At 44.5% G+C, this 26,631-nt stretch overlaps 1 protein-coding gene across 1 annotated transcript in view; it reads left to right on the top strand.

Annotated features, from left to right (window-relative positions):
- HMCN2 (hemicentin 2) overlaps positions 1-26,631 on the top strand; it is a 191,600-nt gene that overhangs the window by 160,177 nt on the left and 4,792 nt on the right. Inside the window, 11 exon segments of the mRNA XM_043980824.1 lie at positions 631-712; positions 1,753-2,022; positions 3,680-3,829; positions 14,508-14,645; positions 14,795-14,916; positions 16,138-16,375; positions 18,254-18,316; positions 19,018-19,140; positions 21,550-21,684; positions 22,268-22,396; positions 25,202-25,522. Coding sequence (XP_043836759.1) covers positions 631-712; positions 1,753-2,022; positions 3,680-3,829; positions 14,508-14,645; positions 14,795-14,916; positions 16,138-16,375; positions 18,254-18,316; positions 19,018-19,140; positions 21,550-21,684; positions 22,268-22,396; positions 25,202-25,522 — 1,771 coding nt within the window.

Raw genomic sequence — 26,631 nt, 5'->3', positions numbered from 1 at the left:
GCTCTCTTTATATAATCTCAGAATCTCCTCATATTTTCAGTCTGTGTCCTCTCTTCAGGAAGTGAGGTAGATCCCCTCTGTGTAGAACGGGAGTTTTCTGGTGTTTAGAAGAATGTTTGGCACATATTAGGTGCTTAATAAATGCTTGTTGACTGAGTTCATTTGTCTTAAGTGAATCTCTTTTGGACTCCCAGTGGGGCCTCCTCCCCTAGCTCCAATATCTGAGATTTGGGGATACAGATCAGGACTGTACTTGTGATTTAACTGATATAGGGTATTCCCAGATTAGGAAAAACCCCTCTACCAGTGCAGGTCGACATTTTCTCTGCAACTTAAGGGTCTTCAAGGGTTGTCCAGGGAACTGAGATGTCGCCCAGGGTCATACAACCAGTACCTGTCAGAAGTGGGGCTAGAATCTCGATCTCCCTGACTCCAATGCCAGTTCTCTATCAGTGACATCCCTTGGATGCCCCTCTTATTTGGGGGCATGAGTCTATATTTAGCCTATCTTATGATTTTATAGACTTATGCCATACCCCTCCAGTCACATCATGTCTAGGACAGATTGGTCTTGAGACTCCTGTTCCTCCCTACCAAATGCTTCCCTCTTTCTCCCTTCTCCCTTCTCAGATGGAAGATGCTGGACGTTACCACTGCCTGGCAGAGAATGAAGTGGGTGTGGTGGAGAAAGTGGTGACCCTCATCCTGCGGAGTGAGTCTGGTCCTTCCCTATCTTTCTGACCCCTGGTCTGCCTCTCCCCACCAGCAGGCTGATGTGAGGCAGTGCTGGGTCTTTGAGGAAGAGGCTGACCAAATATACTTGGTGCAGGGGCAGCTAGGTGGCGCAGTGGATAGAGCACCGGCCTTGGAGTCAGGAATACCTGAATTCAAATCCGGCCTCAGACACTTAACATTTACTAGCTGTGTGACCCTGGGCAAGTCACTTAACCCCAATTGCCTCACTAAAAAACAAAAACAAAAACAAAAACAAATACACTTGGTGCATCTCCAGGGATGGAGGTAGAAAGAGATCTTGAACATATATGCTGGGATTTATTGATACACTTGATTGAAATTGTTTAAGATTTCCTTGAGGCCCAAGGAAGGTGGGAGTAAATGTTTAGGGCTCAGGAACATTTAGTAGAGAAATATCTAGTACTGGGAACCATAAGCTCATAGCACCATGGATTTAGACCTGGAAGGGGCCTCTGAAGCCAATGAGTCTGACCCCCTCGTTTTACAGATGAGGAAGCAGAGAAGTTCAGTGACTCACCCAGGGTCATGCAACTAGTAAATGTCTGAGATAGGATTCAAACCCAGGTCTGAGGTGATGGAATGTTAGAACTGAAAGGACTCTTAGAGATTCTCTCTCTAATTCATTCCCATTTTAGAGACAAGGAAACTCAGAAGAAACTTCCCCTTTCTTGGGGGTTCATACAACCAGTTTCCTTGATAGCTACTTCATACCAGGCCCCAGGCTGATGACCTACTTGATTGTTTTCCCTAATTGGAATCAAGAGTTGAGGTCATGGTGAAGAGTGTTGGGGTGGGGGATCACAGTTTAAAGACTCCTAGCCACCCCTCCAACACACAACAATATACTTTGTACCTATATGTGGCTGTGCTAATATCCCTGACAGAGCGTAAGCTCCTTGAGGGCAGGGATTGCTTCATTTTTGCCTTTGTATCTCAGGGCCTGGCACCATCCTTTGGCACACAGTAGGTGCTTAATAAATGTTTGCTGATCCTCAGGTGCCCCCATATTTGTGGTGGAGCCCCAGGATGTGGTGGTGAGAGCTGGTGGGACTGTGGTTCTGCTGTGCCAGGCAGCAGGAGAGCCAACCCCCACGGTGGAGTGGACCCAAGCTGGACGTCCTGTCCGGGTCAGCCAGAGGCTCCAGACCCTACCCAGTGGCAGCCTGCAGCTCAAGGGCGTGGAGATGGAGGATATGGGGGAATATGAGTGTGTGGCTCATAATCTCCTGGGCACTGCCACTGTCCAGGCCTTCGTGGCTGTGAAAGGTACAGAATTCCCTCTGAGCTCTCCTGTGTGTAAAGTCGGATCTCTGTTTTCAGGTGTCTTGCTTTACTAGAGGAGCTGTGCCCCCCTCAAATACACTTGTGCGTTTTTTGTGCTCCTGCCAGAATTAGTCAAGAATTCTTATACATTTCTTGCCAAAACAACAAGTTCAATAGTTAGAACTTATGATGGTATATCATGGGGTTGTCGATATAGGGACAGAAAGAATGTTAGCTATCACTGAGTTTACAACCCCCTCATTTAACAGATGAGGAGCTGAGGTTCAGAAGTGAAGGGATTTGCTCAGGTGCACACACCTAGTCAGTGTCAGACATGGGATTTGAACCTGGGTCTTTCTGACTCCAAGCCCAGTTCTCCATCCACCATGTTACATGGCCTCTCTTAGAGTTGGAAGGGACCTTAGAGCTCACCTAGTCTAGCCTCTGATTTCACAGCCATGTCTCTTTCCTAATCTCATTCACCTCAATTTTCTAGAGCCTGGTACCCTGCCTGGTGTTAAGCTGTTTAGGGGACACCTTCCCTTCCCCTGAAGCTTTGTCCAAAGAGCACTGCCCTTTGTCTATACCATCTTCTTTGGCCCTTTTCCCTACCAGGTCTCCTCATGTTCTCTGACATGACTGGTTGTGGAGTGGCTAAATGTTTGCTTAGCACCTGCCTCAGTTGGTACTCAAAACCAAAACACTTGGCTGTTTAATACATGAACATATCAGAGTAATGAGTAGACATAAACTTGGTGCCCCTTCAACATTGTCCAGTCCCCTCCCGAAGGGTCACCCTAGCATGTGCTAGTTTCTTAGTTCCTGTTTCCTTCTAATGAAGATCACTGAAGGCTCATTTCCCTTAACTATCTTCTTTCCTTGCCCTTACCCTCCCCAGTAAAGGATGTTGTCAAGGGACTTTCCAGGATGGCAATTAATCTCATAAAAGTTCAACTACAGTGTCTCTGAGATGCTATCACTTCCTAGAAAAATAACTCCAGTCTTTTGAGTTGAAATTGTGGAGGAGGGAGGTGGTTTAATATTCTGTATTTTGTTTTGTTTTGAATACATTATAGGCAATTGGTTGCTAATTTCCCCTGAGATCTGGTAAGTGGAGAGGCAGGATAGCTTCTGTATCTTGTCCCCTGGCATGCCATCTGCCCGGTTTAGACAGCTGGCCCACTTGCCAGAGGAAGTACTCCCCTGTGCCTACGATGTACATTTGATTAACTTGGAGGAACGAAGCCTGTGCTTCCAGACAGTCTGGCAGGTGGCCTGACAATTCAACCAGACCCAAGCAACAGGCACATCCATGGGCTGTTGATAGAGCTTGTCTAGTTTGTTGCTAGTCAGGGATAGAGAGCAGAGAAAGCTTCGTCATGTGGGCATTGGGCTTCTTGGCCTACGGAGCTACCTCTCGTGCCTAAAAAGCAATGGCATTTTTTCACTTCTTCCAAGGCATCACAGTTTCCAAAGAACATTAGAACTGGAAGGAGCTATATCTTATAGACAAAGGTTCAAGAGGGGAAGCCCCTTGCCCAAGGGTACCCACCACTCAGTGGGTGGCAGAGTCAGGACTAGAATTTAGTTCTCCAGATGCCTCTTACCTGGGCCTATTTCCACCGCACCACAGGGTGTCTCATCTTTCCTTTGTTCATAGGAGAGCCCCGGGGGAGCTGGGGCAGCATGGCGGGCATGATCAATGGCCAGGAATTTGGTGGGGCCTCTCTCAACACCAGTGTGCTTCAGGAGGCTGATGATGGAGCCACCACAATCCAAAGCAGCATCAACAACATCCCCCCAGACGTGGGTAAGTTGGTGTGACACCAAATCCAAACCTGATGTGGGACTGCCCACAACCCCACGCCCAGCAGCTGGCACAGTCCACCAAGAAATGCCTTCTGCAGTGTGTTTGGGCCCCTGCTCAAACCAAAAACAGTCACCCTGATTCCATTAAAGTCAGAGGTGCAGAGGGAAAAATGGATGGTAAGAGTCAGAAGCCCTTGATTTGAAAAGCCCTGACTCCTGTTCATTAGCTGTGTCACCTTGGGCAAGTCATGTTACTCTGAGCTTGAGGTTACTCTTCTATAAATGGAGACAATAATAATAGTACTAGGCATATAGATGTGTGTATATATGTATGTACATCCATATGTGTCTAAATATCAATATAGGTGTGCATGTGATATATATCACATACACATACATATATGTATATGCATGTATATTTATAGATATAGATATATACCCATAAAGTACTTTATCTCAATTGGTCTGGAGGTAAATGATGATGATATCCCCATTTTACAGATGAGGAACCTGAGGGTGAATGGTAAAGTAAGTTGCCAGTGGTCGGTCAGTCAGTCTAACAATAAACATTTCTTAAGTGCCTTAAGGAGAGGAGAAGAGAGGAGGGGAGGGGAGGGGAGGGGAGGGGAGGGGAGGGGAAGGGAGTGTCAGACACTGTGCTAAGCACTGAGGAAACAAAGGTTAAAAAAAAAAAACAGTGGGACAGCTAGGTGGTGCAGTGAATAGAGCACTGGCCCTGGATTCAGGAGGAGTTGAATTCAAATCAGGCCTCAGACACTTGACACTTACTAGCTGTGTGACCCTGGGCAAGTCACTTAATCCTCATTGCCCTGCAAAAAAACCCCCCAAAAAACCAAAAACCCAGCCCCTGCCCTGAAGGAGCTCATAGTCTAATTGGGAAAATACAGGCAAACAAATATGTACAAACAAGCTACATATAGGCTAAACAAATGGAGAAACTCTCAGAGGGAAGGCACTAGAATTAAGAGGGATTGGGAAAGGCTTCCTATTGAAGGTGAGATTTTAGCTGGGACTAGGAGGCTGGGGAAGGTGGGAGCCAGAGATGAGGGAGAGCATTCCAGGCATGAGGGACAACCAGAGAGAACGCTCAAAGCCGAGGAGCAGGAAAGCCAGTTTCATTGGATCCCAGAGTATGTGGTGGGGTATAGGGTATGAGAAGACTGGAAAGTTGGTGGGGAACAAGACTTTGAATGTCAAACAGGAATCTATTTGATTCTGGAGGTGATAGGGAGCCAATAGCAAGTCTCTCCACTTTGCCACTACTTATTTCACAGGCTCATGAGGGCAGCATTTTATGAACCTTAAGCTATTAAATAAGTTGGTGCTCTGATGGCTAGGGCTCACATGGATAAATGACTTCATCTTTAGGAAAACAAAACCAAATTAGACTGAGGATCAGACCAGGATGCTCAGCATGTGAAATCATCTGTGCTTTCCCTAGGCAGTGAGTCATCTTCCAAACCTTTAGTCCCTACTTTGTTCCTCTCACTTGAGGTGAGAATTTGTAGACAAGCACCAACACTTGTAATCCCTTCCTTGGGATTACCAAGCACTTAGAAAGGAACAGTGGTAGAAAGAATGGCAATGTTTCTGGGCAGAGATGGAGTGGGGGAAAAGTGGGGAATAAAGTTATATGGACTCTTTAGTTCAGTTCAATTCAGTCATTTTTTTGGTCATGTGTGACTGTGGCCCCTTTTGAGGTTTTCTTTTTTTCTTTTAAAAAATTTTTATTTATTTAAGAATTTTATTTTCCAAAATATATGCAAAAACAAATTTTGACATCTATTTTTTAAAACTTTGTGTTCCAACTTCTGTTCCTCCCTCCCTTCCCACCCCCCCCCCCCAAGAACTCAAGCAATTCAAAATAAGTTATACATGAGTAGTCATGGATAACAGTCCCACATTAGATAGGTTGTGAGAGAAAACAGTAAAAACAAAACTTCAGATTAAGGAATTGTCAAAGAAGAAAAAAATCTTTAAAAATGTGTTTCCATTTGTTTTCAGATACTATCTTTCTCCGTAGATGGGTTGCAATTTTCATAAGTCCTTCAGGGTTATATTGGATCATTTCCTTGCTGAAAATAACCACATGCTTCCCAGCAGATTATCTTACACTATTGCTGTTATTTTGTATACAGTACATTTCACTCTGCTGCAGTTCATGTAGGTCTTTCCAGGTTTTTCTGATAGTATCCTGTTCATCATAACCTGTATATTGTACCTTAAACTTGACAAAGAATTTTCTTCATAATAGCCTAGCTAAGTAGGTACCATACATTTTGCATTATAATCAATCATCATAGCTATTTCCTTCCATCCTATTCCCTTCCCATGATATTTACTACACTTTCTATCTTCTTTTACCCTATTCCTCCTCAAAAGTGTTTTCCTTCTGACTGTCCCCTCCCCTGCTCTGCACTCCCTTCTTTCACCCTTCCCTCCTTATCCTCTTCTCCTCCTACTTTCCTGTAGGGTTAAATAGATTACCCCTCCCAAGTGGGTGTGAATGTTATTCCCTCCTTGAGCCCACTCTGATGAGATTAAGGTCTTTGAGCAAATTCTATGTTCTAAATTTTTTTTCCTCCCTCCCTCCTTAACCCTCCCTATGAAATCAAGCAATTCAATGTGTCATACTTGTGCAGTTATGCAGAACATCTTCACCTTCCTTGAAAGTGTTTAGCTCTCTCCCTCAATCTGCCCTTCCCTCCTTCCCCTCTTCCCCCCTCCCCTTATCTCCCTCCCCTCCCACTTTCCCTCAGGGCAAAAATATATTACTATACCCACTTGAGTTTGTATGTTAGTCCCTCTTTTAGCCAATTCTGATGATATTAAGGTTCCCTCACTCCCCCACTCCTTCCCTCTTTTCCCCTCCCCTCCATAAGCTTTTTTTCTTGTTTCCTTCATGTGAATTACGTCTCCCCAGACCATCTCTCCCCTTCCCCCTCCCCCAGTCTATTCCTCCTACCCCTCAACCCTATTTTAAAGTTGTCATCATGGGTTAGTTAGGTGGCACAGAGGACAAAGCACCAGCCATGGACCCAGGAGGCCCCAAGCCCAAATCTGGCCCCAGACATAAGACACCCCACCCTGTCTGCCCCACAAAGAACAAAACATAAATGCTTTACAGATATCATCCCTTCATGTTCAGTTCAGACCGGTGTCTTCTGTGAATTCCTTACTGAGAAAGTTCTTATGAGTTTGAAGTATTATCTTCCCAAGTAGGAATGTAAACAGTTCAATCTTTTAATATCCCTCATGAAGTCTTTTTCCTGTTTACCTTTCTATGCTTTTCCAGGGTCTTGTATTTGAAAGTCAAATTTTTCTATTCAGTTCAGGTCTTTTCATCACAAAATGCCTGAAAGTCCCTCCTTTTTCCTCTGAAAGATTATACTCAGTTTTGCGGGGTACATGATTCTTGGCTGTAGTCCCACTTCCTTTGCTCTCTGAAATATCATATTCCACGCCCTCTGGTCCTTTAATGTAGATACTACTAGATCTTGGTTTTATCCTTATTGAGCTCCGCAGTATTTGAATTCCTTTTTCTAGCTGGTTGCAAATATTTTCTCCTTGACCTGGGAGCTCTGGAATTTGGAGGTTTTCCTTTTGGGATCTTCTTTCAGGAGGTGATTGGTGGATTCTTTCAATTTCTATTTTGCCTTCTGCTTCTAGAATATCAGGGGCATTTCCCCCTGATTGATCTCTTGGCAAGATGCCATCTAAACTCTTATTTTGGTCATTGGTTTTCAGGTAGTCCAATGATTTTCAAATTATCTCTCCTGGATCTATTTTCCAGGTCAGTTGTTTTTCCAAGTAGAGATATTTCATATTGCCCTCTATTTTTTTTTTTAATTCATTTGGATTTGCTATACTGTATCTTGGTTTCTGATAAAGTCACTAGCTTCCATTTGTTCGATCCTAGTTCTTAGGCAATAATTTCATGAGAACAGCTTTTTTATCTCCTTTTCCATTTGGCTTTTCAAGCTGTTTGACTTTTTTCTCATAGCTCTTCTGCATTTCTCTCATTTCTCTTTCCATCTTTCCCTCCACCTCTCTAAATCTTCTTCTATTTCTTCTACTTTCCTCTTCAAAGTCCCTTTGAGTGCTTCCATGGCCTGAGACCAATTCATATTTTTCTTGGAAGCTTTGGATGTAGGGGCCCTGAGGTTGTTATCCTCTTCTGAGGGTGCACCTCGACCTTTCTTGTCACTAAAGAAACTTTCTATTGTTCTCAAACTTTCTTTGCTTGCTCATCTTGCTGTTTTTTACTTGACTTTTAGCTTCCTCTTATGATGAGGGCCCCTACTTGCAAGCTACACTGTGTCAAGCTTTAGAGGGTCCCAGGTGTTTTGGTTTGAGGGAGGGAAGGTTTTTCTCTCACCTGGCCTGTTCTCTGGTCCAAAGGTAAACCTCAAGCCAACTTCCTAGTTAACCAGCCAGCAGAGTGCTGTGGTGGTTGTTAGCTTCAACAAGCCTGTGCCCCTTCCCCACCTCAGCTTCCCCGCCCACTCAAGGTTTCTTCCTGGTTCCCTGCTGGAGTGGGATATTTGAACTCCTCCTCAGGTCCTACAGACACCCCTGTGTTTTCCACCCCCCTCGTTAGGCTGTTCAGCCCTTTCACCTGATGGTAAGCTTAGTTCCAAAAGATGCAAATGCTTCAGCGGCTAGGTATATAATTCCCCTTGCAGGCGTTGTTTGGGATCTGTGTCAGCATAATCTGGGGGGAGGGGGTAGGGGTTTTGGATTCTGCTCACAGCCAGTATGGCCCCTTTAATCTGGAAAACAATCTCAGCATCTCTTTGTGGGTTTTGCCACTCCAGGGCTTGTTTTATTACTGTTTGGGGGGTAATTGTGTCAGGAAGCTCTGTGTGTTTAATGTCTTTCCTCTGCATCTTGGCTCCACCCCCAGCATTTGAGGTTTTCTTGACAGATACTGGAGTGGTTTGCCACTTCCTTCTCATTTTACTAGATGAGGAAGCTGAGGCAAACAGGGTTAAGTGACTTGCCCAGGGTCACACAGCTAGTAAATATCAGAAGGCAGATTTGAACTCAGGAAGATGAGTCTTCCTGACTCCGGGCTAGTGCTCCATCATTGTGCTACTAGCAGCCCTGAGACTGTTCAATAAAGCCCTTTAACAAGAGCTGAGATCTGTAGAAAGTCCAAGACTAGTTGATAACAAAATGATGTGGTTGGAAAATTCAACTCACATAAAGACCACAGAAGGGCATTGCCAATTAATGGCGCTTTTGAGCCATTGTTTCAGCCTACTTTGGGGACAAGGGGAGAGTTGCTAATGAAATAAAAAGAAAAAACATTTATTAAGTTGCTTACTATATACCAGTTACTGTGTTGATCTTAGAGACACTTCAACAAATCCCTTTCTAATGGTATCTCAGTGGTGTGGCCTTCCCAGGTGCCTTCCTGGTGGCCCCAGGGCGGGGCTGTCAGATGCTAGGTCATCCACTAAAAAGGGGGAAGCACAACCCCTTGTAGGAGCTGACTCAACTCTTTTGGGGCAGCTTCTTTAAAGCCCAGCCTATTCAAGGTTGGCTTGTGTTAATGGTTGGAAGACCATTAGACTTTGGCCTGAAGGTCATTTGGATCTCTACTCTGCTAGTGGGTGACCTGCTAAACTTCACTGTCTCAGCTGGTTGCCATCAGAAGGGGCAGCTGAGGATTCCCGAATGCTGGCTCAGCAGGGTCCTGAAGAGTTTCCTTGGAGAACAAATTGGGGTCACTGTGAGGCGCAGGGCCATCCCTGCTTCTCTCTCCTGAATTTCTATTTGGCTTGCAAGCTCATTGATATGAGGGGGGTCAATTCTTTTGAGGTCCATAACTTGGAGATCTTGTTCTTTCCTTGCTTCTCTTAAGTCTAGAGGATGGGGCTGAGTTGGGAGAGGTCTGAGCTTGGACACAGAGAAAAGTCAAGTGTGAGAATGATCACGATGCCCTATTTTCCTCCAGTAGACTATAAGTTTTCTGAGGTCAGAGACTATTTTTCATTTGATCTTTGATTCCTCATACTTAGAATAGTGCTTTGCTCACAGTAGGAATTTAATAAATGTCTACCAGAATGGATTGAATTGAATTGACCCAATAGCTCCTGCTTCAAGAAGCCATTCTTTTGATACTGACAACCAGGACTCTGTCTTTGCATCTCCAACACAGTGCCTGGCACATAGTAGGTGCCTAATAAAAACTTACTGAGTTGAATTGAATTTCACATTGAAAATCAATAAATTGTCTGATTCTGGCTTGTATATCTGAGCTTTCTTGGATCAGGTAAATGCAATTAATTTCCTGGACCTAATCAGCCCTGGAGAAATAGTTAAAGACCAAGATGGCAAAGGGGGCAGAAACCTAGGCTCAGCTCAGAAGAAGGTTATTAAACCAGCCAAACATCCACTGAGTAGTTTCTATGTGTTTTGCAAAGTGGTATAGTTTTTTTGTTTTTTTTTTTTGCAGGGCAATGAGGGTTAAGTGACTTGCCCAGGGTCACACAGCTAGTAAGTGTCAAGTGTTCTGAGGCTGGATTTGAACTCAGGTCCTCCTGAACTCCAGGGCTGGTGCTTTATCCACTGCGCCACCTAGCTGCCCCCGCAATGTGGTATAGTTGAACAAACTTTGGACTTCAAGCCTGAAGACCTGTATTCAGATCTCAGCTCTGACCTATACTAGCCCATATGACCTTGGAGAAGTCACTTAATCTTTCTAAGCTTCAGTTTCCACATCTGTGAAATGGAAATATTATACTTGTAATGGCCTTTAATTTCCAAGGTTGTTATGAGCAAAAGCCCTTTGTTCACCTCTAAGCACTATATAAACATTAGTTATTATTATTATTATTATATATTATTATTATTATTATTATTATGGCACAAAGAATGTAAGGCAATATCCTGCCCTTAGATTCTGCAACATCTGTTGTATCCAGACCTGGTTCACCATTGATGCTGTCACCACCTTAGATCAGGCCTTATTAATTCTCGCTTGGACAATTTATATAGCCTCCTAACTGCTTTCCCCCATATGCAATCTCTCCTCATTTATCCATACTCACACTTTGTCAGATTTAATCTTCCCTAAAGCTCAACTATGATCATGGAATTCTCCTCTTCAAAAACCTCCTGCCTGCACAATAGAGTCCATGGCCTTCAAAGCCCTCCACAAGCTGGCCCTAATATACATGTCTGGCTTCATCAAATAATTCCCTATCAGTCCCTATCAAACTGGACTATTTTCTTTCTTTCTTTTTTTTTAATTTTAAAATGTTTATTTATTTATTTATTTTTACTATTTTCCATCCCCTGGACATTCCCTCTGATTTCCTGCCCCTGTGTTTTCATCCAGGCTATTTCCTATTTTTGAAATGCCCTTTTTTACTCTTGTATCTACCCAGCAATTAATCAATTAAACAAACAATTATTAAACTCCATATACATGCCTGGTTGGGCAGCAAAGTGGATAGAGCATAGGGCCTGTAATCAAGAAGACCTGAGTTCAAGTCTGGCCTCAGATACCTACTAGCTGTGGGACCCTGGGAAAGTCACTTAACCCTGTTTGCCTCAGTTTTCTCATCTGAAAAATGAGCTGGAGAAGGAAATGGGCAAACCGTTCCAGTATCTTTGCCAAATGTAACAAGAAACCCAAAATGGGGGTTGGACATGACTGAAAAACAACTAGGACAACAACACATGCCTATAACTGGTGTGAGGGGTGCCAGGAATACAAAGACAAATGTAGGGACCAATTTTTTTTTTTTTAAGGCAATGGGTGTTTAAGTGACTTGCCCAGAGTCCACACAGCTAGTAAGTGTCAAGTGTCGGAGGCCGGATTTGAACTCAGGTACTCCTGAATCCAGGGCCGGTGCTTTAACCACTGCACCATCTAGCTGCCCGGGGCCAATTTTATTGGGGAGTGTTATCTTATATTGGGGCAGGAAGGAGACCGACAGCCTCCCTCAAGACCGAGCAGGATTTATTTAAGAAGAATGAACTTAAAAAACACAAACAGGATCGGTAGGATTAAGGGAAAGGAAATAAAATGGGGAAAGGGAAATAATACAACCTGAATCACACCACCACCCAGGAATCAGCTGAGAACACACAACAGCATCCCATTGCCTTCCAGCTTCAAGCTAGAATGGCGAAAACCTCCTTCTTCCCAGCAGACCCCAGCTGACCTCACCTAGCCCCAAGCCACATGCGTCTGCCAGCTCTGACAGTCACATGACTGCCCTCACTGGGCTTCTAGTCATTATAATTTTGCAAGGCCCAGGTAGGGCCTCGGCGAGTGGTGATGATGTGAGGTGACAGCGCCATGGCGACAGATACAACCCAGTGGGTGGAGCACCCTGCCCCTGCGTCTGCAGCCCAGGCCAGTGCATGCACTGAGGTTTTAAAATTCTAGCCAAAAGATGGGGGGGGGGGGTCATATAAAGCCTCAAATAACATTTAATTCTTTACACAAAAGTGAAATGGTTTCTGTCATCTGGGAGATTACATTCTCTCTGCGGAAGATAACATGTATGCATACAAGCATGTATTAAATGAATACAAAGTCATTTTGAGGGGGACAGCTCTAGCCACTGGGGAAATCAGGAAAGTCTTCATGTAGAAAGCAGCTACTGAGCTGAGTTTTGAAGGAAATTAGGGATTCTAAGAGGTAGAGGTGAGAAAGGGATGCACTCTAGGCAGAGGGGACAGCCAGTGCAAAGATTCAGGGATGGAAATGGAGTGTATGCATTAAGAACAATAATGGGGGCAGCTAGGTGACAAAGTAGATAGAGCAGCAGCCCTGGAGTCACGAAGACTTGAGTTCAAATGTGGCCTCAGACTCTTGACACTTACTAGCTGTGTGACCCTGGGCAAGTCACTTCACCCTGATTGCTGCCAAAACCAAAACCAATATGGTAGTTTGTAAAAAGAGGGTAAGTAAATGAGATAGCATATTGCATATAAAAAGTACTTTGCAAACCCTAGAGTGCTATATAAATGCTAGCTAGGAGGAGTAGCAGTAGCATCAGTAAGAGCAGTGATGCTGGCAAGGTTGAAAAGTTAGGTTTGGGCCAAGTTGGGAAGGCCTTTAAAAGCCAAATAGAGGAGTTTATATTTGATCCTAGGGGAAATAGGGAACCACTGGAATGTATTAACTAGGAGGGAGACATGCTTAGACCTGTATTTTAGGAAAATCACTTTTTCAGTAGTGTGGAAAATGGACTGGAAAGTGGGGAGACCAGAGTCAGGAGGAGCAATTAGAAGCTGTTGCAATCGTCCAAGTGAGAGTCAGCGAGGACCTGAACTAGGGTGATAGCTGAGTGCAGAGAAGGGGGAAGAGGCAATTACCCGTTGAAATCTTACCTACTTTTAGCTGGATTAAATTCCACCTCTTTCACCAAGCCTTCCCAGATTGCCTCTCCTCATACCCTACAACATGGATGTGATCTCCTTTTTTTTTTTTTTTTGGTGAGGCAATTGGGGTTAAGTGACTTGCCCAGCGTCACACAGCCAGTAAGTGTCAAGTGTCTGAGGTCGGATTTGAACTCAGGTCTTCCTGAATTCAGGGCTGGTGCTTTATCCACTGTGCCACCTAGCTGCCCTAGATGTGATCTCCTTTAAAAAAAAAACACTTGGTGTGTCATCACTCTGCTTTGGGTTGTGGGAGTGTGTGTGTGTGTGAGTGTGAGAGAGACAGAGACAGAGAGAAAGGGTGGCTAGAATTGTATCTTTTTTTTTAATTTTTTAAAATTTTTATGTTTTTGGTGAGGCAATTGGGGTTAAGTGACTTGCCCAGGGTCACAAGCTAGTAAGTGTCAAGTGTCTGAGGCCCGAATTTGAACTCAGGTACTCCTGAATCCAGGCCAGTGCTTTATCCAACTGCGCCATCTAGCTGCCCTAGAATTGTATCTTATTCATAGAATAGGATCAATGATTTAGAATCAGAGGAAGAGGAAAACCTCAGAGGTCACCTATCCCAACCCCTTCCTTCTACAGATGAGGAAACTGAAGCACAGAGAGTTAAAGTGATCTTGCCCAAGATCACACAGTAGTAAGTGGCAGAAGCAAGATTGATGCTCAGGCCTTCTGACTGCAGATCTAGAGCCCATCTCCAAAAAGTTGTGCCCTCTCTGGGGTGCACACACAGGACCTTTGGATTATGAGAGAGACTTCTGATTAGGCTCCTCTAAAAAAGCATTGTTCATTTTAGTTTCCTTCCCAGTACCTAGCACAAAGCCCAACATAGCTAGTCAGGGTTCAGTAAATGCTTGTTGAATGCATAAATAAACTAAGTTGGGAAATAAGACATATACTTGTTCAGTCATGTTTGACTTCTTCATGACCCTCTTTAGGGTTTTCTTGGCAGAGATACTGGAGTGGTTTGCCATTTCCTTCTCCAGCTCATTTTACATATGAGGAAACTGAGGCAAACAGGGTGAAGTGACTTGCCCAGGATCTTACAGCTAGTAAATATCTTAGGCCAGATTTGAACTTAGGAAGATGAATCTTCCTAATTTCAGGCCTGGCGCTCTATACACTGCACCAACTAGCTGCCCTAAGACATGTACTCACAAGAAGATAATACTATGTGGTGGTGATAGGGTGTACCTTGTCCTCTGCAGCAGGATCCTAACCCAGTTTATCTCTTCCTTTCTTCTCCTCAGGACCACTGATGAGAATTCTTGTGGTTGCCATTGCCCCTATCTATTGGGTCCTGGCAGGGCAGAGTGGGGAGACCCTGAATGGTTATTCTCTGACCAGGGGCAATTTCAGGCAAGAGTCCCAGGTGGAGTTTGCAACAGGTGAGCAGAGGCTGCCTGTTTGATGGTGGGAAGAGGGAGGGTAGGACCCAGAACCGAGTTGGGTTTAGGGGCCATCAGGTGCATGGGCCTCTCTTTGTCCTCTGTCTCTCGCCTTGATGACTCACGTTGTGGATGGTGGGGCATTTCAGGGGAACTGCTCCACCTGACCCAGGTGGCCCGAGGTTTGGACAGAGATGGCCTGCTCCTGCTTGATGTGGTTGTCAGTGGCTTTATTCCTGAGGTGTTGGCCACAACCCAGCTGCAAGTACAGGTGAGGATTGTTAACTCTTGTGCCTTCCCTCAAGATCCAGAACCCTTAGGAGAAAGGACATGGTGGGGGGAAAGGGTTACCCCATACAGCCCTTGATATTTCTAATTCATAAAACACTATGAAGTGCCTACTATGTGCAAGCACTTAATAGCATCATCAGGTAGTTGTGATTACCTGAAGGAAACTGAATGTGATATTCCCTGGGTTCCTAGTAGTGTCCCATGAGAAAGGTTATGGGTTGTGTGACCAAGTGTGTCACCTGAGAACCTAGATTTCCCAAAGCTCAATCAGTATGAAACAATGGGTCTATAGAGGCAGTTCGGAATTATAGAAAGATAGCTGGACTTGAGTCAGAAGATCTGAGTTCGAGTCCCAGCCCTAAGGGTGTTTTACCTGTATGCAGCTTCCCTTTATTTCCCTGGTATCTCACTCATCTCTTTGCCTTGTCAGTACTTCTGAGGTGGAGATGATGAGCCCTTAGAAGCCCCTATTATATCTATAAGAGGAGTTTAAAAAAAACCTACAGGATTGAAACATTTTTTTTTCACTTTATTTTTCCTTTTTTTGTTTTTGTGATATGGCTAATGTGAAAATTGTTTTGGTGTGAATTTTGTAGGTATAATAAGTATCACATTTCTTCCCTTCTCAGTGGATGGGGAGGGGGTAAAAGGAAGGAGAGGAATTTTGAACTGAAAGTAATTTTTTTAAAATAAAAAAAAAAAACTCCACAGAATCTTGTAAAAAATCTTTAAACCACAAAGTGTGACATCAACTTAAGGTGGCAAGACCTCAGAAATTATTTAATCTTAATCTCCATAGTTTAAAGATGGGGAAACTGCCACCCAGAGAAGTTCACTGATTTGCCAAAGTCCCCCAGCCCTAGTAAGTTAGATGTAGATCCAGGCCTAGAATCCAGGGCTTGTTCTTTTTTTTTTTTTTTTTTTTTTTTAGTGAGGCAATTGGGGTTAAGTGACTTGCCCAGGGTCACACAGCTAGTAAGTGTCAAGTATCTGAGGCCGATCTGAACTCAGGTACTCCTGACTCAGGGCCGGTGCTCTATCTACTGTGCTACCTAGCTGCCCCAGGGCTTGTTCTTCTAGCAACTAGAGTAAGAGTCCCAGGCCCATCATCCCATTTAAGGTCCTGGAAGGCCTGACTCTCCTCCCTTCTCTCCCTCTCCTCTTCCCCTCCTCCCTTCTCCCCACTACTATCTTGCTCCAGGATTTCCATGAACGATATGTGCAGGTAGGGCCTGGTCAGCTTTACGTGGACTCCACACAGACCTTTTTGAAGGATGGAGCCCCAACTCACTTCCACTGCAACCACACAATCCAGTATGACTCTGCCCTGGGCCCACAGCCCCAGCTGGTCCAACACCTTCATGCCACAGAAGTCAGTTCAGCCTTTGACCCGGGGGCAGAGGCTCTCCGATTCCAGCTCACCACAGCTCTCCAAGGAGGTGAGAAAGTACAGGGTTACCCACCTTCCCCACCTTCTCCTACACTACTGTCTTCTCTCTGTCTGATTTTCTAAATGCTCCCCAAATCACCAGTGGATAAAGTAGCAGGGCATTCGTAGAGCACAGAACATGGTCCCTACCCTCAAGGAGCTCACAGTCTAGTTGGGAAAACAAAAGTCAGCCTGTGAAACAGTTATATAGAAGGATATGAGATTGTGTGTCATTCGGAGTTAGACTATGTGATAAGGACTATAAATGGTGCATGAATTCAGGAGAAAGGGAAATCACTGAATTAGAGCAAGCGGACAGTGAAGGAAGACATGAAGTCTAAGCTGGGCAAGATTTAGGTAAATAAAGGGAAGAGGGAGGAGGTATTCCAGGTGGGGAAAATACTCAAGTAAAGACACAGAGGCAGGAAAGCCTGCAGATCTGTTGGGGGCAATGAGACTAGTCAGAGTGGAGTGGGGGTACTTATTAGCAGGGAGCAGTGGGGGAAAAGGCTGGAGATTTAGATTGATTAAAGGAATGAGGAGATGGAATTTGAGCTGGATTTTGAAAGACAGGTTGGAGTTGAATAGGGGAGGCTTCAAGGCACAAGGGAAGGAGTATTGGCTCCTGAGGAAGAAGACATGGGTTCTAATCCCACATCTCTTGTTAAGCACTTATCACTTAACCTCCCTGGGCTTCAGTTTCTGCATCTGTAAAATGAAAGATTAGACTAAGGAGGCCTCTGAATTCCCTTCTAACTCTAGAGATATGATTCGGTAATCTATGAATAACTGAGGTGCAGAACAGGAAACACATTCTGGACACAGCCAATGTGGGAATTGTTTTGTTTAAGCGTTTTCACAAGGGTTTTGCATTTCCATTTCTTTTTTCAGTTGGAGGGGGAAGTGAGGCAGTAACATAAGATTGTCAAAAAAGAAAAAAAAGAAAGAAAAGAGGGTCCATTGAGGCATTTTTAAAATGCAAAGAACAGAAGAAAATAGACCAGAAAAAGACAGATAAGCAGAATAATTTTTGAAGTGACATTTGAATTTGAATAATTTGAATTTGTTAAATAATTTTAAAACTTTTCTTTTTTTTGTTTGTTTTGTTTTGTTTTGTTTTTTTGGTGAGACGATGGGGTAAGTGACTTGGCCCAGGGTCACACAGCTAGTAAGTGTCAAGTGTCTGAGGCTGGATTTGAACTCCAGGTCCTCCTGAATCCAGGGCCAGTGCTTTATCCATTGTGCCACCTAGCTGCCCCCGAATTTGTTAAAATAATTTGTTACATATATAAAGGAAAAAGCAAGCTAACATAATAGATTTATAGTTTTATGCAAGATCTGTTTTCCTTTTTATTTTATAAATGGAAATGAACTTTCATTGGTGTTTATTAAGTTCAGAACACAAAAAGTAAAGTTTTCAAGTAATAATTGGGGTAAAGAGCATAAGGAATTCCACATGGGGAACGTAAATAAGCAAATGTATAGCCTATCACTTTCTTCCTTGTGAGAGGCAGGCATGAAGGTGTGTTGAGGGTGACAATGAGGAGACCATTTAGAGTAGATTCAGGGAGCAGTGGGGCGAAAGGGTGAGAGATATGGATTGGGCCCAGGCTGTAACGCCAGCTGAGGCATGTGGTCTTCATCCTAGATGTTTGTGAGTGTAAGAAAGTGGTGATTGAAGCCATGTTAGGGGAAGATGACTCTGGCAGTGTTAGAAGGGTGTGAGATAGAGAAGGAGGAAACTGGATGCAGGGAAAGAGACGCACATCTTCCAACCCTCCAGATGAGGGTGAGGAGGGGCTTGGGCTGGGCTGATGCTGGTGGGACTCAAAGGAGAGGGTTGGATACTGAAGACCTCGTGAGGGAAGAATCTCCATTTGTCTTGCAGAGGACAATGAAGCTGGCTGCCCTGAAGGCTTTGTACTAGATTCCCTACAGGCCTTTTGTGCCGGTAAGTTCTCTTTCCATCCATCCTTCTCCATTGCTTTAAGCAGGACTTCTCACTAAACAGAGTTGGGCAGGGCCCCTCAGTCCTCCAGGGCTTTGGAGGTAGCATCTGGGACATGCATATACAGCTGTACTTGAGCCAGATGTGTCCAGGTTAAGAGATAGGATGAGGCCTGAGCTAAAGAAGAAGAAACATGTCTGATAGAGGAGGGAACCTGGACTTTAGGATACCTGACTGTCTCATGTCCCTGATTCATCATGATCCAATAGAAAGAGCACTGGATTGGAATATAAACAGCAGTTTTGTTGCTTATTAGCTGTGTGATCCTGGTGTGGTACAGTGAAAAGAGCTGGCTCTGGAGTCAAGAGGCCTTGGGTCCAAATACCCCCTTTGATATTTGCTTCCTTTGTGACTTGGAGCAAAGTCCCTTCAATGCTCTAGGCCCTCAGTTTCCCTATTCTGTAAAAATGTGTGAGACTCATAGAGTAGATGATCTCTGAGGTCCTTTCTAGCTTGATCTATGACCTGACGTCACATTTCCCTCTCGGGCCCTTGGTTTCCATCTGTACAATGAAAAGGTTGGACAAGATGATCCTCAGGAACTCTTCCAACCCTAATATTTTGTGATTCTTTGCTACCTCTTCAGTGCCCAGGGACCCCCGGGCACCAGGGGTCATCTTGGTATTAACACTCCTTTTCCCTAGATAAGGATGAATGTTCCAGCAGCAAGAGTCCCTGTTCCCACACCTGCCACAACTCCCTAGGCCGCTTTTCTTGCTCCTGTCCTGATGGGTATGCCTTGGCCTGGGACAACAGGAATTGCAGAGGTGAGGGGAGCATGTGTGGGACATATTCCACATGGTCCAGTTTACTATGGTCCAGCATTACTATGGCTATGTGACCTGAGGACTTGTCCATGGGGCAGACGTTCAGGAATAGGATCTCTGGTGCTGGGTCATGGGTTATCAGATAGACTTCTCTGGATCAGTTGCCTTTACAACTTTCTCTGCCTATCACTTTCTTCCTTCTGGTATCTGTTATTGTCCAGATATGTCTTACATCATCATAGTTTTTCCTAATGGAAGACTATATCACCTGGGGCTTAGTGAGAAAACAAAGATGTTAGATAAATCTCCTGCTGGAATGTCTGCATCCGCTGTTGGCTGCAAGTTTGGTATTAACTAATTCTAATTGACTGTTTGGTATATCTGCAAAAAGAAGGAAAGTATGATACTGTAGATTTCATGTTTTATGAAAAATGAATACTTTTTGAAATCAATGTTTGTTTTTTATTGAGATGTTAGCTCAAAAGGTCACAGAATTCTAGGAACTACTAAGCAAGAAAAATGTTTTGCATGTTACCAAAAAAAGACTATATAATTCCATTGCCTTTGGAAGCAAAGGAAGAGTCCATAGTAGTAAAAGAAAACCACTCTCCAGGGACAAAGGCATAAGAGAGTCTGGGGCTTTGATTAAGGGACTGAGAGTGACAGGTGTAGCGGTAAAAATACACCTCATCATTCCGCTTAAGGCTGAAAAAGGATTCTGATTAAAATCTACTAAAACCATGAAGCCTGATAAAGGAGGTGCATCAGGGCTTAGTTCCTTCTTTGGGGATGTTACCACCCACCCCAAGTGAAACAACGCCAAAGAATATGAAGTCTTTCTCTGGCATCCAATCCACAGCTGTCTCTAGACTTATAGAATTCTTTGAGCCCCAAATCCAGAGCAAGGAATTCATCTATACATTTAGATACTGATATCTAAGGTTCTGGATGAATGAGGAAAATAGCTTAACCTCAAGGGGATCAGAGCTTATCCTAACTGTCTTTACTAATATCTACAGACATCTGATGAAGAAAGGGGGAGTGCCCAAGCAGAACAGCATTGGCTGGTAGGGGATAAAAGCCCTCAAGAAAAGGCCTGTGGCACTATCCATGGTCCTCGCACAATCCAACTTGAGTTCCTTCTCTTACCTGTCAATCAGTCAACAATCGATCAATTAACAAGCAATATTAAGCACCCACTCCTCTGCTAGGTACTGGGGATACAAAAATAATGAATGAAACAGTCCTTTACTAAAAAGAAGCTTGCCTCTAATTGGGAAGATAATAAGTACCTATATAAGCATATGTAGAGAAAATAATTATAGAGAATGAGGCAGTTAGATGGTTCAGTGGATAGAGTGCTGGACTTGAAAGTCAGATGACCTGAGTTCAATCCAACTTCAGACACTTACTAGCTGCATGACCCTTGGTAAGTCACTCAACTTCTGTTTGCCTTAATCCATTGGGGAAGGAAATGGCAAACTACTCCAGTATCTTTTCCAAGAAAACCCCTATGGAAAGCATTGGCATGCTATGGTTCATGGGTCACAAAGAGTCAGACATGACTGAATAACTGAACAACAAGAAGTTTGAGAGAGGACAATACTAGTAGTTGGGAAAGACTTTTCTCTGCTTCTATTTCCCACATCCTGTCTTGAACTATGGTGACTTGTTCTGATTGTCTTTGCTGCCTGCTCCTCATCTACTGTCATGAACCTTGTACTCATCCAGCCTGCATGACTGTCGATCTACCCTATCATGGAATTCTGGACTCCCCAGCTAGATCAGAGCAGGACGAAATGGAGGTGTTCACTTGGTCCCAGAGAGTAGCATCTAGGAGCTCCTTGGAGCTTGAAGAAGGTGGTTTTAGTATAATAAAAGGAATTCCTTAACATAGTGGGGAATAAACTTGGGGAGCTTACTACCTAAAAAGGTAGCACAGACAGAAGATAAAAATAGGTTAAAGAAGGGCTAGATGCATTTTTAGATGATAGAGCCATAATAGGTCACTAAGGGAAGGGGGAGACATGAGGAGACTGTCTCTACCTGTGAGGTGACATCAGAAAAGATTGACCATGGTCTCCCTGCAACTCTCTTGATGTCTCATGGCCTAGAATTCTAGGCTGGAAGGACCTGACCCAGGCAGCATTGATGATGTGCTTGTATTGAGAAGGGTGCCTAGGGAGGGGAATTCTTGGCATACCTGCCCTCTGAAACTGCTGGGGATAACAGCTGGATAGGTGAGAACCTTTAGTGACCAGAGTATGTGGTGAGCATCAGTCTTGACAGCCCACCATCAGGGGAGACTGTTTTGACAAGGAAGGGAGGTTGCTGGATACAACAGATTGATTTCATTCTCCCTTCTAACCTCTTTTCCTCCCTCCACCTTCACTTTGTGTAAACCTGCAGATGTAGATGAATGTGCATGGGATACGTCTGTCTGTCATGATGGGCAGCGCTGTGTGAATCTCCTTGGTTCCTACCAGTGCCTCCCCCACTGCAAGGCTGGCTTCCAGGCAACAGCTGATGGAACAGGCTGTGAAGGTGATGGCTTCTTGATGGGAAATTGGGATGAAAGTATCCCCACTCCCCTTTTACAATCCAGTAATTTCAAACCAAGACACCAGTTTTTAGAGGATCTCAAAACAGAATGTTTACCCTGGGCATCCACAGAAACATGTTTTTGGCAGTCTTCCAGGGGCATCCAATGGCAAGAGCACTAGACTCAATCAGGAGACCTGGATTCTAGTTCCAGACTCACCAGTAACTTGATTTATAACCTTAAGCAAGTAATTTCCTATTTCTGGGTCTCATTTTCCCCATTTTTAAAATGAGAGAATTGAATTAGATGAGCTCTAAGGTCCCATCATGTTCAAATATTCTATATTCTAGGGTCCTCTTCCAGCTCTGACATTCTGTGGTTTTGTAATTCTGTGCCTAGAGGTTACACAGAGTTCTAGACTCTTGGACATTGCAGCCACCTGATATCAAAGCAAGAGGGGAGATGGGATCTTGGAAGTGACTGGAGAATGGATTGATGAGAGGAGGGAATGAGTGTCAGTGGGTGTGGGAAGGGAGGAGAGGGCAAGGGGCCTGAGCTTTGAAACTTGTCCCTTTCTTCCCCCAGATGTTAATGAATGTCTAGAACACATGGATGAATGTCGCTACAACCAGATCTGTGAGAACACTCTAGGGGGGCATCGCTGTACCTGCCCTCCAGGATACAGAAGCCAGGGTCTTGGTCGTCCCTGCTTGGGTAATGGAGAGACTTATGACTGGGTCTTCTATATTCTGGTGTCCTCAGTGCCTATTCGGGCAACAGAGAGTGCAGTTTTCCGATGTCCTCGTTGTGGCAGGAGCTACGGCTCCCATATCGGATTGCACAGCCACACTTTGGCCTGTGGCTCTTCAAGGCTCTGATCCATGGTCGTCTGCGACTAGTGGAAGACTACTACTACCTCAGTGCCTAGAACAGTGCATCAACTGGTGCTCAATGAATGTTTCTTTATGCCATCAATAGTAATGTCCTCTTGCATGGTGCTGAGGCAGGGGCATTACTAAAACTCAGACAACCTCTCCAATCATCTTCCTCCATCACCCTAGTGAAAATGTTAGAAACTGGCCTAAATCATTGCAAAATAAGGAGATTGCCAGTAAGAGATTGAATGTTGTTCTGGGACAGTGTTTGAACCCCAGAGAAGGAGAAAGGAGAAAGCTAACAGGGGTTGTCTTCAAGGTTTTTATTCTCACCTGCTCTCCACTACCCTTGGTACTTCCTAAGCAGAGTTGAATCTAACAAAAGATTAGTCCTCAACACATTAAGTGACTGACCTTCAGCAATGCATCCCTCCTGCAAGTTAAGAGAGTTTATCCCAGGTGGGAACCATTGATAAGTAGAGCTCAGGAATTGGCACACTGACCATCTGCCCCACTGAATTCTGGGAAGGCAAAGTTGTTCTCCCTGTTGTCAGCCTCAAAGGTTAGGTTTCAGGTAGGGGCTGTTCATAGCTCTGCCTTTGGCAAATGCAAACCCTTTGGGCATCTGTTGCTATTTCCTGCCTGTGTCCTGGGATAACAAGTTCCACAGTCCGTTGCTAAGAATGGAAAGTTGAATTTTCCTTGATTTGCCAAACTTCTCTTACCCCAACATCAAGGGGGCCTTCCCTCATCCTAGTATTTCAGAATTTGGTGAACAAGTCCACATTTACCCATTCATGCTCTTCCTAACAGTCATGTCTTTGCTTAGACATCACCATCCCAGGCTGGTGAGGCCGCATTTTGGGTCTGTTCTCCGGCGTCCTTTGTGATCCTGCCAATCATTCAAGCTGCCACACTCTGAACTTCCTGCCTTCATAGTATTTGTATGCAATCCAGGATGGAGCCTTTGGGTCCCTGGGCCTTGCTAGAGCTGCTTAGAGAATAACCCTACCCACGAGCTGAGTTAAGACAGCCTAGAGACATGTTAATGTCAGAACTCTCTGCCAGGGCCAGGCATGGCCTCGGGAGCTCAGCTTAAATGACATTCTCCTAAAATGTCTGTGTGGGAGGGTGAGGAGAGGTTACAGGAGAGACAGTACGTGCCCAGACAGATTCAAACCAGCAACTGCAGAATAGCTCCTTTTCTGCTGGCTCCCAGGCAGCTGAGATTCAAGGCCAGGGCTGCCATTCATTTGGTTCTAGGAGATGCTCTCTCCTCTTGGCCAAGCTGAAGACTGACCACGTAAGACATCTGGGTGAAGAGTCTCAGTCCCATCATTGCTTCAGTGAGAAATTTGAGGAAAGCTGTTTGATTCCTCAGTGCATCTAAAATGCTTTGAAAAGGAATTGGTCCCTCAACCCAAGGCAATGTGGGTGCCCTGTCTTGGGCCCTGTGCCCAGCATTATGCTCTAGACCTATCCATCAGATATTGCTGTGTTGTGTTCTCCACCCCATCACTAATTTGCTTTGTGGTCTTTGCTTTCTCATTGTTCCAATGAAGGGGTTCTATTAGATCTCTAAAGTCCCTTTTAGCCCCCAAATCCAATAAAAAGCACTTAGTAGGAGCCTGCCATCTATAAAGCCCTTTGTTAGGTGCTATGGGAGGAGTACAAGGCACTTAACAAATGAAACATGGAGGAGTAGAATAGAGTGCTGGGCTTAGAATTAGGAAGACCTGTCTTCAAATCCTCCCTCAGACACTTCCTAGCTATGTGACCCTGGGCAAGTCACTTACCCTGTCTCAGGTTCAATTTGCTCATCTGTAAAATGAGGGGGTTGGACTCACTGGCCTCTAAGTTCCTTTTTAGCTTTAAATTGATGAACCATCCAAGCCCAGATATGCTATGAGGAGTGCAGATGTATCAGAGTTGTGGGAACCCTGAAGAGGAAGAGATCATTGTGGCCCAGAGCCACAGCGTGGAAAGGCTTTGATGAGATGGGGATGGAGTTGTGATTTGGCATAGACAAAGGTGAAGGAAGGCATTCTAGGGAGGGAGAACGGCATGAGCAAAGACTTGAAAGAGGAAAATTACAAGGTGTGGGCTGGAGAAGTATCCAGCAATCTGTCCTGTCTGGATCATAGGGGCTTGTGTAGAGAACTCATGAGAGATACTGTTGGGGAGACAGTGTGGCTTAGTGGTAAGAGCACCAAATCTGGAGTCAAAAGACCTGAGTTTGATTCCCAGCTCCTCTACTTCTCACCTGTGTGTCCTTGGGCAAATCTCTTGGGCCTCAGTTTTCTCATCTGCAAAATAATACATCTGGCCTAGAGGGATCTCTTTCAACTCTAGAATACTGTGTGTTGATGGGACCGGATTGTGGAGAGCTTTTTTTTTTTTTTTTTTTGCTGGGCAATGAGGGTTAAGTGACTTGCCCAGGGTCACACAGCTAGTAAGTGTCAAGTCTCTGAGGCCGGATTTGAACTCAGGTACTCCTGAATCCAGGGCCGGTGCTTTATCCACTGCGCCACCTAGCTGCCCCTTGTGGAGAGCTTTTAATGTTAGAATAAAAGAGGCATTCCTGCTAAAAGCTTGAAATGCTCTACTCTCCTCTCTCAATCTTTTTTCTTTTTCTTTTTTCCAGATATTAATGAGTGCTTGCAGATGCCTAGGGTCTGTGCTTACCAATGCCAAAACCTACAGGGCAGCTATCGCTGCCTGTGCCCACAAGGTCAGAGGAAACTCCAAGATGGCAAGACCTGTGCCAGACTGGAAAAGATGGAAGGCAATGTTACCACCGTCAGTCACCATGGATCTTTCCCGGTCTGGCTGCGACCCCGAGCCCGAGCTCATGGGGGTTCCTACCATGCCTGGATCTCTTTCCGACCTGTTGGAAGTCCCCTGAACTCCATTAGTAGGACTTGGTGCCCACCAGGCTTCACCAGGAGGAATGGAGCCTGCACTGGTAAGACAGAGCCTGGGACTGCTATGGGGACCTACTGGCACCCCCATGGGTCATTACCAAGCTGGAAAACTCAAGAACCAACTCAGTAATTTAGCCATTTAGGCTCATCAATTTAGTCTCAAGTCTCCCATAAACAATTTTATTGAATTTAACATTAATAAATGTAAAAAAATTTTAATTTGCAGAGGGAGATGTCTAAACTGGCATAGTCTCCCCCTGCCCTCCAACATGGCTCTATTCCAAGGTGATTGGACATGACATTTATGAGAATCTTGACTAAGAAAAGAATCATAATATACTCAAATACAGTTTAGATTAAAATTCAATAATGTTGCTTGAGTTACCACTCAGTTCCTTCTGAATCATTCCCCTTAAGGACTGAAAAGAGCTCCTTTCTGAGATAAATGTCCTAACCTTGAATTTTCTTAGGGCAGCTAGGTGGCACAGTGGATAGAATGCTGGGCCTGGAGTCAGGAAGACTCCTCTTCCTGAGTTCAAATCCAGCCTCAGACACTAGCTCTGTGACCCTGGGCAAGTGACTTAGCTCTGAGTTTGCCTTAGTTTCTTCATCTATAACATGAAGTGGAGAAGGAAATGACAGACCACTCTAGTATCTTTGCTCGGAAAACTCCAAATGGGTGTTACAAAGAGTTTGACATGATTTAATTGATTGAAGGGACTGAACAGGGTAATTAACAGTAACAGCACTAACAGTTGGTCACACTTTTCCTTCCCCACCTCCACTCTTTGACAGGGGTTCCCAAATATTTTGTTGCTTGTATGTCTTGGCTTGCAGTAAACTCTCCTATGCACATTGAATTGAAAAGAAAAGAATTTCTAGAGTTGACCATTGCATCTAAAAAGTAGAGATTGATTTATTTCAATAAGTTAATATGCCCATTTATAAAATATTCCTCATACTCCTTGACCAACTTCTTATACTCCTCAGTCAATGACCATCTCAGCTTGAATGTGAATAGGGAGGCTTTGGATAGAGGGGAGGTACTGTAGTCCAGGTGGCACAGTGGATGGAGCACTGGGCCTGGAATCTCATCTTCCTGAATTCAAATCTGGCCTCAGACACTTACTGGCTGTGTGACCCTAGGCAA

Source organism: Dromiciops gliroides, chromosome 2, assembly GCF_019393635.1.
Source record: "Dromiciops gliroides isolate mDroGli1 chromosome 2, mDroGli1.pri, whole genome shotgun sequence".
NCBI lineage: Eukaryota > Metazoa > Chordata > Mammalia > Microbiotheria > Microbiotheriidae > Dromiciops > Dromiciops gliroides.
This window is presented reverse-complemented; position numbering and strand designations above follow the sequence as displayed.